This window comes from Microcaecilia unicolor, chromosome 8 (genome assembly GCF_901765095.1).
Source record: "Microcaecilia unicolor chromosome 8, aMicUni1.1, whole genome shotgun sequence".
NCBI classification, from domain to species: Eukaryota; Metazoa; Chordata; class Amphibia; order Gymnophiona; family Siphonopidae; genus Microcaecilia; species Microcaecilia unicolor.
In genome coordinates this window covers 26,240,091-26,252,912 of record NC_044038.1, presented here as the reverse complement: position 1 = coordinate 26,252,912, position 12,822 = coordinate 26,240,091, and the positions used below count along the sequence as shown (strand labels likewise).

General features: G+C 43.1%; 1 protein-coding gene across 1 annotated transcript in view; it reads left to right on the top strand.

The window, feature by feature from the left end:
* LMTK2 (lemur tyrosine kinase 2) overlaps positions 1-12,822 on the top strand; it is a 110,207-nt gene that overhangs the window by 46,670 nt on the left and 50,715 nt on the right. Inside the window, 1 exon segment of the mRNA XM_030213629.1 lies at positions 8,191-8,324. Coding sequence (XP_030069489.1) covers positions 8,191-8,324 — 134 coding nt within the window.

The following is a 12,822-nucleotide window of genomic DNA, read 5'->3' as shown; positions in this document are numbered from 1 at the left end:
GGAATGATGATCTACTTACCATTAATAAAGCTTCAATGTAAGCCACTCTGATGGAGAAGAGCTATAAAATTCATTACTGCTGGTAGGCAATGCCACAGAGTGAATATGATGTGGCCAGGTATTGGAGACTTTACTGACTTCTGTGTGGTTAAGGCTTATTAATTTACTAGTAAAAGAAGCCAGTTTCAGAGCAAATGAAACGGGCGCTAGCAAGGTTTTCGTTGCCAACACCCTCCTCCGTCCCTGGGCAACCCCTTCGTTGTTCTGGCATTGCTCCGCCCCCAACGTCATGACGTTTGATGCGAGGGCGGGGCCCGGAGCGATTTCCTGCCTCCCTCCCTGCCAACCCCTTTGTTGTTCTGCCATTGCTCCGCCCTCGAGGGCGGGGCCTGGAGCGATTTCCCACTCCCTGCCTCCCTCCCTGCCAACCCCTTCGTTCTGCCATTGCTCCGCCCTCAAGGGCGGGGCCCGGAGTGATTTTGGTGGCTTCACCACCACGAACCTTCGAACCTTTTGAAGGAAGTCAGAGCTTGGCTTCACTGACGTCAGTGTCCTCAGAACGTTGAGGGTGAGTTTTATTATAGTAGATATTCTGCCTGTATCTAAGTAGAGTATGAAATAACACTCGTACATTAAAATAGAAATGTAAAAACAAAATCTGTGAAAATAAAATACAATAATCGCATCAAGACAAAACTGCAATCACTAATACATACTTTTTGTCTAATACAGTGTTTTGTTTAAAGATCAGAAACCATTCAGTTTGACATATATGCAATAGTATGGGAAATGGGGGGGGGGAGGGAGTTTCACATCATTGTAGAATACTTATGGTCAAACAATTACAGCAACCAAAAAGGATAAACTAACTTCTGTTCAACTCGGAGACTCTTCAAGACCTCATTGAAGACAGGACTGGTCATGTCCTCCGGTTTCCCAGATATGTGAAGCTTCTTACCTACTACTCTCTTATATGAAACTAAAATGATAAATGTTGTCTAATGGAACTCTGATATTCAGGACTGGGATTTTTGTGATAACAGAGTTAGGGATGGGTAGAGGGTAGGGTTAGATGAAAAGGCTAAAACTGTATTCACTGTGTAATATGCAAAACATTTTTTACAGAGGTTGTTTTAGGGCTTTTTACTAAGCCTTGCTTGGCAAATGAGAGGAAGCCCATAGGAATTGAATGGGTTTCCTCTCATTTGCAGTGCTGGAAATCACGTGTGTGGCTTAGTAAAAGGAGACCCTTAGACTTTTTTTTTTTTTTTTTTTTTGCTTTTCCAGACTATCAGATGCCACCAGCATGTCATACATGAGGATTTTGTTTTCTTTCTTGTAGGTATGATTTATATTGGAGCTCTGGAGTTGGAAACAGAAGCAATTTGGATCTAAAGTACTGGTAAATAATAATTTATATTTACTAGTACTTTAGATACAGAACAAAAAATTTAAAGCCTACTTATCAGTAGGAGTCCAAGCTAGAGTCTGAGTTGGACAGTAGAAAACTAGAGGAGTGAGTCAAAGGTTTGGTGTACTGGCTCCACAGTCCTGATTTTGTATAATGATTTGTTAAGTAAGGTCAGTGCTACATCTTAAAATAAAAAAATTGAAAAAAAACCCACCAATACAATTTAGCACAAGGAAGACTTTGACTCAAAAGCAGTACCTGCAAACTTCACTTGAAGTAGACAATGACATGGTGATAGAGTTTTGTCCCATTCTCCACCCTGTCCCTGTGGGCTCTGATCCCTCCCCATTCCTGCAGCGTCATCTGCAGAAGCCTCAAACACATATGATTTTTTATTTAAATCTTTTTATTAAAGTATTAAAAGGAACAATATTCTGTACAACTATTTATAAATAACAAATAGAAAACAACAACAATGAGCAACTTTCATAACATCCACCACCACCCTCTACCCTTCCAACCCCAACAATAGCTGACTTCTACTACCCCAAGGAACCGTAATGCAGGAAAATGTCCAGGGGTACAAAATGCACCTTCTCTGTATGCCCTACAAAGCACTGTTAATGATTTTTTAAATGTATGGATGAATAGGTCATGAACAATACTGGGATTCAGTCTAGCTCTCCTGTCTTATACAGTCCTTCCTGCAATAGAATGTCTTCTCAGAATCCCCCCTGCAAAATTTTCCAGTTATGGCCAGCACTTTTACTTGTTTTTCCAAAAAATGAAAACATTGTCATGTGCATCACTTGAACATCAATAAATTTCCATTTCATTAACAGCCATAAAAATAGAGAATGACACAGGGACAAACTTTGTCCCTGTCCCCGTGTCATTCTTTAACTTGACGCAGTCGGTCTGTAAATTTGCCCTTCAATGTTGATCTCTGATTCCGTGATCCGAAAATTAGTTGCATGCTGCCACCTAGTGTCCAACAGTCACAGCAGAGATCGGCAGGGACTTTCAGTTGAATTTTCACAGCATAGAATTATGTGGATAAACTTCTTTTTGTTTAAAAATCTTTGATAAATCTAGTTTTCCAAGGACAAGCAGGCCATAATTCTTACAAGTGGGTAACGCGGTCCTACATTGCCTGGTTTGGAGCTTATAACACCTGAACTTCAGGAAATCAGTAAAAACCAACCTCTTCAAAACGGCCTACCCCAAAGACCCCACGTAAACCTCTTCACCCAGCAGCACAGCATGACTATAATCGTACTGGACAACACGCAATCTTCATCCCTTCTGACCCTCCACTTATACCTCATACGATCACTATACAACCTTGTATTTGCTATCAACCGACTGGGCAACCACTTTTGACGGTACTATGTAAGCCACATTGAGCCTGCAAATAGGTGGGAAAATATGAGGTACAAATGCAACAAATGAGAAGATAGCAAGAGCTTTGTGGAGTGCAAGACACACTCCACTGCACATGTGTGAGTGCCTTCCCAAATGCGAGAGTGTGGTTACTGCAGTTCCTTTTTTTTTTTTTTTTTTTTTTTAAACCGCAGTGAGGAGTGGTTGCGTTTCACGTCTGCTCTTCACAGCTCAGTCCTAAAGAGCTTTTTGAGTGCCTTTGTGGCGTTTTTTTTTTTTCTGATGTTTTTGCTGTTCCCATGTTCGGGTTCCCCTTTTTGCTTTACCCTTATTGTTTGTTTGTTTCTTCCTGCTTTTTAAGTTTCCTTTATTTTCTTCATCATTATGCCGCTTTTAGGCCTTGACCGACTGGATTCATATGTTCTCTTCCCCCCCCCCCCCCCCCCCCCCAAGTGCTTTGCCCCTTTTTCAGCACCATCGAGTCGTTTGACTCGGCCATGGAATTTTTTCCGTCCATGTCCTTGAGAGTTTAGTGGCTTTAAGCGCTGTGCCCAGTGCAATTGACCATTTCTGGAATGGACACCCATTCTTGGTGTCTTCAATGTTTCAGGCCAGATCTTCACATGAAGAAAAAGGACCCAATTGTCCAGAGAGGCTCAGTGTGAGATTTTTGGAGCCAGGTCCAAATCCTCAACGTCTGCAGAATCTGTTTGGGGTCTAGAATCCAACTCCCCCTCCCCTCCCCCCCAGGCCTGTTTTTTAAAATTTTGTTCCAAGCTGCATGATCACTTAGTTTGTGGTCAATCTATGTTCTGTCCTTGCCATTGTGAAGCCCAACTGACCAGTGGTGGTTGTTTTCAGTGAGCCTGGTTGCTAGGGATTCCCCATTTGTGAGAATTATGGCCTGCTTGTCCTCTGAGAAAGCAAAGATGCTTACCTGTAGCAGGTATTCTCCGAGGACAGCAGGTCTTATATTCTTTTTTTATTTTATTTCTTTTTATTTCTTATTTATAATCTACTATAATAAAACTCACCCTCAACGTTCTGAAGACAACGTTCTGAAGTCACTCAGTCACTCCCTGAAGGGTTCATGGATTCATGGTGGTGAAGCCACAACACTGACCATGTCTCTCTGCCCCCGCCCTCGCATGACGGACCAATCAAAAAAAAACACCCTCAACATTCTGAAACACAAAGGACCATCACAACACCGTTCCCAAGCAACACTAGGCAACGTAAGAGGACCAATCAGAGGAAACTACGTGATAATAAGGGAGGAGCATTCCCCAGCAGAATGGCTCATTATCTGTGCAGCACGGAGAGCACAGAACCACCGCTGGAACGAGAGAAGAATATTCCTGCTGTGAGTATGTGCAAAAATAGACCGGGGGGGGGGGGGGGGGAGAAATTTTTAAATGCCTAATGCCAGTACTGAAGAGTGCCAGAGGGCCTATAGCACAGACTATATTTGGGATCGCTTGACATGGAGTCAGAGGAACCGGAAAACAACGTGCCCGTCACCATCTGGGACGTGGGCGAACAGGACAAGGGACAAGCTGCGGCCCAGCTGGAAGGATTACCCGCGACCTAGCCAGCAGCAAACAGCGACCAAGGACAGCACAGCACATCCCCCAACCCCCAAGCAAAAAACAAAACAAAAAAAAGACACACATCAACAACCTGCACACACACCGCACCCTCACACACGCACACAAAATAACTCTGTGACACATACACAAACACACACACAAAAAGCCACATGCTAGCGCCCGTTTCATTGGTTTCGGAAACGGGCCTTTTTTACTAGTTTTACAATAATGTTTCAAGCATACAGTCTTGAAAGAAAGTGATTATCTTAAAAGAAAAAGGTAAAATCATGATTCTATCATCAAAATAGGAAATTCACTCAAGTCCTCATAAGGATTCCAAAACTTAAACTAGAGGAATCTATTTAAGGCAAAAAATCAAAGGAAAATTGCTATTCGCGAAGGATTCTGGTGAAATATATTATGTTGGTCCAGCTGTTGACTTAGAAGCAATTAGTTTGGATAGCTGAGGTGGATCGGTAAAGGAATATTTAACATTATCAAGTCTAACAATACACTTGCAGGGGTACCTCAGAAAAAAGGATCCCCCTGCTTGAACAACAGCCGATTTCATTATGAGAAATTGTTTCCTTTTCTTTTGTGTCTCTCTTGAGAAGTCTGGAAACAAGGAAATCTTCAAACCAAGGAATGGTTTCTCTCGATGCTTAAAAAAACATCAGAAAAAGCAATTGCTTATCAGGAATTAAGGCCACAGACGCGACCAAAGTTGCTGGTGTGGCCTGCTGAGTATCTGAAGTCTCAAGAAAGGCTGAGATATCTAAAGTCTGTTGTACATTTGTTTCTGGAATTTTTTGAGGAAGATAAAAGACCTTTGAAAATGGTGGTAAATTGTTCTCAGGTATAAGTTCTCCATTAAGTATCTCTTCAGCATATCTCCAGGTTTTATCATAACTATATAGGGAAAATTAATAAAACGTAAATTTTGATTCCTGGTATAATTTTCAAAGCTTTCAGATTTAAGTCTTAGACTGGATACATCTTTTTTATAAGGGAGAATTGAATATTCTCCAATTTCTTTACAGATTGTTCAATTGTATCCACTCTAGAAGTCATTTTTTCAACCTCAATTTTTTGTTTTTCAAACTTTTGATCCAACTCATTTATTAATACAGAATGCTTAGTTGTAGCAGTTAGAAACATTTGTCCCAATCGAGACATAAGATCCCACAATGAATCCAGTGTCACCTCCTTAGGCTTGATAGTAAGTTCAGCAGGAAATTCAAATTCTACATCAGCTCTCCTCTCCCCAACTGCTTGTAAATCCCCCGCCGATTCTGTAGGCTGATGAGTCACTACGGGAGGTAATAACCTCCCTTCTCCCACTACTAAAGATTGTATCTGAGTCCCCTTCGCCGTCGCTACCTCACCTCTTTGGGCGGACGCTGACGAACCAGGAAGTGGGGAACTCACCGCCATCGGCTGCGGGGGTGGAATCCTCTGCTCGGGGCTCAAGGATGTTTCAGATGCGAGAGACGCTGATAATTCCTCATTCCCGCCAGCGTCCTGCCTCGCAGTGGTCCCGGCTTCAACACCATCCCCCCGCTGCATGAGGAACCGTTCTATCGGCCCAGGAATCTGGGGAGAGGTCTGGGGAACTCGAGCAGACGTCTTTCCCCGCCGCTTTGGCATCAATGCGGTAAGCAGTGATCGATAATGCAGCAGCTAGTCGCGTTAGCGTGCGGCCATCTTGGAATCTCCAGCAGGTCTTATATTCTCACAAGCTCTCCCGCATCCCCTTGGAGTTGCCTCCTATTTTTGTTTTTCTATGCTGTAGTATTGTACTTCGGTAACTGCGCTCTTGTGATGGGCAGGAAGGCACTCGTGCTTGCACAGTGGAGCGTGAAGAGCAGAGGCGAAATGCAACTACGCCTCACTGCGGTAACCACGCTCTCGCAGGAGCTGGGAAGGCACTCATGCATGTGCAGTGGAGCATGTCTTGCACTCCACAAAGCTCTTAGTAGCTTGTTAAAAGCTCTGGACCGGGCAACGTGGGACCATGTTAGCCACTTGTGAGAATTTAAGGCCCGTTGTCCTTGGAGAATACCTGCTACAGGTAAGGATCTTCGCTATATAACAGACACCATAGAATAAGCTTAATAGTAGATTCTACAGTAGTTTCAGAGTTCTGTTATAAGACGTTCCCTTATTATACCAGCCATCTTAAACTTTTAAAATGCTATAGATCAGTATCCTTCTGTGCAACCTTTTCTTCTATTTCCTATGTTTGTGGACACTTTTTCACAAGGTCACAATAGCCTTTAACTTGTAGATTCATTTTGCACATATGGTACCCTGGTTCTCATTCCATGTTTGTGCAGCGCTTTTAAGCACTTGTACTAGTGCAGTTTTCACAGCATATGCAAGTGACCTTATCATAGACTGAGTTCAAAAGACAAGTCTTCAGTTTGTCTCTGGTATTTTTCTCTTTATAGACTAGAGGACTCTGGTTCTATATCCTGAAAATGTTGTGATCCCTGAGCTGTGTTTGTTTATTCAGAAAAAAATTCTATTATCAAGGATTTGTGCCTTTAACCTCATCTTGGCCTTTTGTTTCATATACAACACTTTTTAGATGCTTCCCACATTTAGAAACCATCTTTTGTTTTTATTTCCTCCCACCCCAGACTTCAGCTTCTGATATTTGGAAAATTGTGATGATAAATAACCTTTGGCACATGTGAGTTTGTTGTCTGGTTAACACAGGTATGCAGGAGGGTGCTTAGAAATTCTTTTCACTGGTGAAATGACTGTTTACTTCATACCAGTATTTTTCTGTAATGAGTTCATTCCTCTCAGTGTTTAGAAATATGCTGTACATCACAGCTGTACAGCCCTAGTAGCCTCCTGCACAAAGTTTATTCTCTGTGTTTCTACCACTTCTCCTTCCTTTCAGTGCCCACTGTTAAGTTCATGTAAAAGTGATTTGACGGTGGAGCGGAGGAGTGGCCTAGTGGTTAGGGTGGTGGACTTTGGTCCTGGGGAACTGAGGAACTGAGTTCGATTCCCACTTCAGGCACAGGCAGCTCCTTGTGACTCTGGGCAAGTCACTTAACCCTCCATTGCCCCATGTAAGCCGCATTGAGCCTGCCATGAGTGGGAAAGCACGGGGTACAAATGTAACAAAAATAAAATAGATACTATTGGAGATTCTACATGGAATGTTGCTATTCCACTAGCAACATTCCATGTGGAAGGCTGCGCAGGCTTCTGTTTCTGTGAGTCTGACGTCCTGCACGTACGTGCAGGACGTCAGACTCGCAGAAGCATGCGCAGCCACATTGGTGATCTGCAAGGGCCGACTTCTACATGGAATGTTGGAATAGCAACATTCCATGTAGAATCTCAAATAGTAGCAACAGTGGAGGAGTGGCCTAGTGGTTAGGGTGGTGGACTTTGGTCCTGGGGAACTGAGTTTGATTCCCACTTCAGGCACAGGCAGCTCCTTGTGATTCTGGGCAAGTCTCTTAACCCTCCATTGCCCCATGTAAGCCGCATTGAGCCTGCCATGAGTGGGAAAGCGCGGGGTACAAATGTAACAAAAAAAAAAAAAAAACTACTGAATTAGTTACCAAGGAAGTGCCCTTAGGAGGAAAGTGTTGGATCTAAGAATCTTTGAGGGATGAAACTTGAGTTGGAAACTTTGTATTAAGCTTGAGAGCTCTACTAATAATTGTGTTGACTGATTTGAGTTAAGTAATGCATGCAGTTGCTGCTTCAGTGTCTGTAGGTTGCACTCAGCAGATTAAAGTGATGTTTGTTTGTTTGTTTTTTTTCTATTTTGTTTTATAGGGTGACCTGAAAGCCTATCTGTGTAATGAGGAAGAGCTGATTAATGGCGATTCTGAAGTCCTGCTGCTACAGAGGATGGCTTGTGAAATCACTGCAGGACTTGCTGTGATGCATAAGCATAATTTTGTGCACAGGTATGTTTGCCAAATTTGGGCCCTACATATAAAATATTGTTTCTTCAGACTTCAAACAGTATAAATGTTGATGTTTTATAACTATTTGACATTTGTGATGCTTATATGTAATTACTATTTGGGAGTTTCTAACACAATCTGGGCCAGGGACAGTCACCACGAGCCTTCATTTGTAACTATGTGGGTTCTCCCCCCCCCCCCCTATTTTATAACATCTCCCAACTTGCTTTAGCCCCAGGGGCTGTACACTTATGCAGTCATGGCACCTATACTAAACCATTGAATGTGACCTTTACACAGTAACTGATTCTTCTTTTCCCATGGGCTGTGGACACTGATTCCATAGCGTCCTCTTATAGCAACACACTGTACACTCTTTCCTTTAAGACACACCAAAATTATTTACCTTTAAACAAACACCTCTTGAGGAAAAAGCCTCAGTAAAGCTAAAGGTAATGCAAACCCTTCTGAGCTGGAGTTATCGCCAACGGCAGAAAAAACCTTCCTTACTTTGCCGCCATCATTTTTTATTTATGTTTAAACAATTTTATTGTTATTAATGACAAACAATATAACAATTGAACAATTGAACCAGTATTCCACATTATCTCTCGCTCTCCCATCACAGATATCGATATGTTCTTATAACAGATTCAATGACTTCCTGTCTTAATACTCCCCTTGTAGAGAGATCGCATAATGTCTACAAACACAATCTATACTCTCTAGAAACACGATTCCGTAGATAAACAACAATAAGGTACCTACTACATAATCCTCCCTCCCTCCCCACCCTAGCCCTCCCGTCCCCCCCCCTCCTCCCCCCCAGCCACCCCCCCTCCCCTCTTCCCCTACTCAGTCTGGTCGATCTTTATCGAATCAATAATAGGAAGTTCACTTTGCATTAAGAAGCAGGCTCCGGCCTCTTGGGCTTAGAATACGTAAGTAAGGGCCCCAAAGAGCCAAAAATGCGATCCTCTTTTTCTGTGAGAATCTAATCTCATTAGATCATTTTTTATTTAATGCTCCACAAATGCTTCAATTTGCTGTATTAATGAAACACCTTTAAAAGGTGTACTAGAGAGAGAGAGAGAGATCCCTCAATGATAGTCGACAGTAGCCAGCGTTGCGCAAGGCTGCTCTTCAGGATATCATCATCTGGGAGTCTTCACAGGACACTCATGGGAGTGTGGAATAAACACAAAGGATTCCTATATGTAAATAAAATGGAATCCAAAAAACGCAGCCATGCTTGAGCGGTAAGGTTAGTGTAGGGCAGACTTCTACCATCTGTGACCCGCAGGGATCAGTACTGGGACTGGTGCAATTTAACTTTATTTATAAATGATATGGAAATCGGAATGGTGATTAAATTTGCAGATGACACAAAACTATTCAAGGTTGTTAAAACACATGCGAACTGTGAAATATTGCAGGAAGACCTTAGGAAATTGGAAGACTGGGCAACCAAATGGCAGATGAAATTTAATGTGGACAAATGCAAAGTGATGCACATTGGAAAGAATAATCCAAATCATAGCTACCTGATGCTGGGTTCCACCTTGGGGTCAGCACTCAATAAAAAGATCTAGGTGTCATTGTAGATAATATGCTGAAATCTTTGCTCAGTGTGTGATGGCGACCAAAAAAGCGAACAGGATGCTAGGAATTATTAGGAAAGGAATGGTGAATAAGACAAAAAATACTATAATTCCTTTGTATCGCTCCATGGTGCGACCACACCTTGAGTATTTGCGTTCAGTTCTGGTCGCCATATCTCAAAAAAGATACAGCAGAATTAGAAAAGTTCAAAGAAGAGCGACCAAAATGATAAAGGAGGTGGAACTCTAGATGGAACTCCTCTTGTATGAGGAAAGACTAAAGAGGTTAGGGCTCTTCAGCTTAGAAAAGAGACGGCTGAGGGGAGATAGGATTAAGATCTACAAACTCCTAAGTGGTGTAGGACGAGTAGAAATAAATCAATTTTTTTACTCGTTCCAAAAGACCAGAGAACATTCAAGGAAGTTACATGGAAATACTTCTAAAACAAATAGGAGGAAGTATTTTTTCACTGGAGGATGTGGAAACAGCAGTTAGTGTATCTGGGTTTAAAAAAGGTTTGGACAAGTTCCTGGAGGAAAAGTTCATAGTCTGCTAAACTTTCAGCAAAGCTTTCGACACGATTCCCCACAGGAGGCTCTTGAATAAACTAGATGGGCTGAAGATAGGACCCGAAGTGGTGAACTGGATTAGGAACTGGTTGACGGGCAGACGCCAGAGGGTGGTGGTGAATGGAGTTTGCTCGGAGGAGGGAAAGGTGAGTAGTGGAGTGCCTCAGGGATCGGTGCTGGGGCCGATTCTGTTCAATATATTTGTGAGTGACATTGCCGAAGGGTTACGAGGTAAAGTTTGCCTTTTTGCGGATGACACCAAGATTTGCAACAGAGTGGACACCCCGGAGGGAGTGGAAAACATGAAAAAAGATTTGAGGAAGCTAGAAGAATGGTCTAACGTTTGGCAATTAAAATTCAATGCGAAGAAATGCAAAGTGATGCACTTAGGGAGTAGGCGGGGAGAGTCTGATTGGCACGGACGGGGAGAGGGATCTTGGGGTGATAGTATCCGAGGACCTGAAGGCGACGAAACAGTGTGACAAGGCGGTGGCCGTAGCTAGAAGATTGCTAGGCTGTATAGGGAGAGGTGTGACCAGCAGAAGAAGGGAGGTTTTAATGCCCCTGTATAAGACGTTGGTGAGGCCCCACCTGGAGTACTGTGTTCAGTTTTGGAGGCCATACCTTGCGAAGGATGTCAAAAAAATGGAAGCGGTGCAAAGAAAAGCTACGAGGATGGTATGGGATTTGCGTTCCAAAACGTATGAAGAGAGACTTGCTGACCTGAACATGTATACCATGGAGGAAAGGAGGAACAGGGGTGATATGATACAGACGTTCAAATATTTGAAAGGTATTAATCCGCAAACGAATCTTTTCCGGAGATGGGAAGGTGGTAGAACGAGAGGACATGAAATGAGATTGAAGGGGGGCAGACTCAGAAAAGATGTCAGGAAGTATTTTTTCACAGAGAGGGTGGTGGATGCTTGGAATGCCCTCCCGCGGGAGGTGGTGGCGATGAAAACAGTAACGGAATTCAAACATGCGTGGGATGTGCATGAAGGAATGGATCCTCAGAAGCTTAGCTACAATTGGGTGGCAGAGCAGGTGGGGGGAAGAGGGGTGGTGGTTGGGAGGCGAGGATAGGGGAGGGCAGACTTTTATACGGTCTGTGCCGGAGCCAGTGATGGAAGGCGAGACAGGTGGTTGGGAGGCAGGAAAAACTGCTGGGCAGACTTATACGGTCTGTGCCCTGAGAAAGACAGGTACAAATCAAGGTAAGGTATACACATGAGTTTATCTTGGGCAGACTGGATGGACCGTGCAGGTCTTTTTCTGCCGTCATCTACTATGTTACTATGTATGCTAATGAGACAGACATGGGGAAGCATCTGCTTGCCCTGGGATTGGTAGAATGGAGTGTTGCCACGATTTGGGTTTCTGCCAGGTACTTGGGCACTGTTTGGAAAACAGGATACTTGGCTAGGTGGACCCCATTGGTCTGACTCAATATGGCTACTCTTATGTTCTTATGCAAAGTAAACAGTGTTTAATTTCTACTTTAGACCTCTGGCTGCCCTTTCAAGATATTTTGGTTGCTACATTTAATAGGAAGGGTTCTCCATCTGGCACTTTCAAAAATGATCACGACACAATTTGGTGTCCTCATGATTCCATTCCAGATTATTTCTGCACTCTCTCTGCCTATCATACCCCTATTGATATTCTTCTGGTTTCAGTGTTCTATAATTTCTTGATTTATGAGGCTTCTTCATGTCAAACCACCATTACAGAAACCTTCTGAAACTTGGGACTTTAGTGTCATCCTTGTATCTCTCATGAGGCTGCCTTGTGAGCCAGTGAAATTTTGCATCATTCAAGCATGACATCACCTTGTTTAAAAGAATAAAAACGTCAAGCTTTTAGTTACGTGTGAACTGTATGTTTGGCTTAATGAGTACAGAGTAATTCTTTGTATCCTAAGTTCTTAAGTAGTGATATTGTTTCATGCAGAGGAGACATTTTGTCCTAAACCTCATTAAGAATCCAACGATAAGTACTTTCATACTCTGGATGGCCAGTAGGCTCTTTTTACTGCTTCAAAGGAACTTTAATCTTTCAAAGTCTATGCAGCAGTTTCCTTTTGATCCCAACAGAGTGGGCATTACCAGAGCCAAAAAGACTGACAAATTGGATGCAGGAAGCCAGCTAGTTTTGTTGCAGGCAAATTGCTGCTCAAACCCATATGGTAACCACCGCAAATCGGAACTATAACTGTAGTGGCTGTCACTTCTGCTTCTGTAGTCAGGGGCGTAGCCAGACTACCGATTTTGGGTGGGCCTAGGCAAGAAGTGGGTGGGCACCAAGTGTCCCCCCCCAACCCCCCC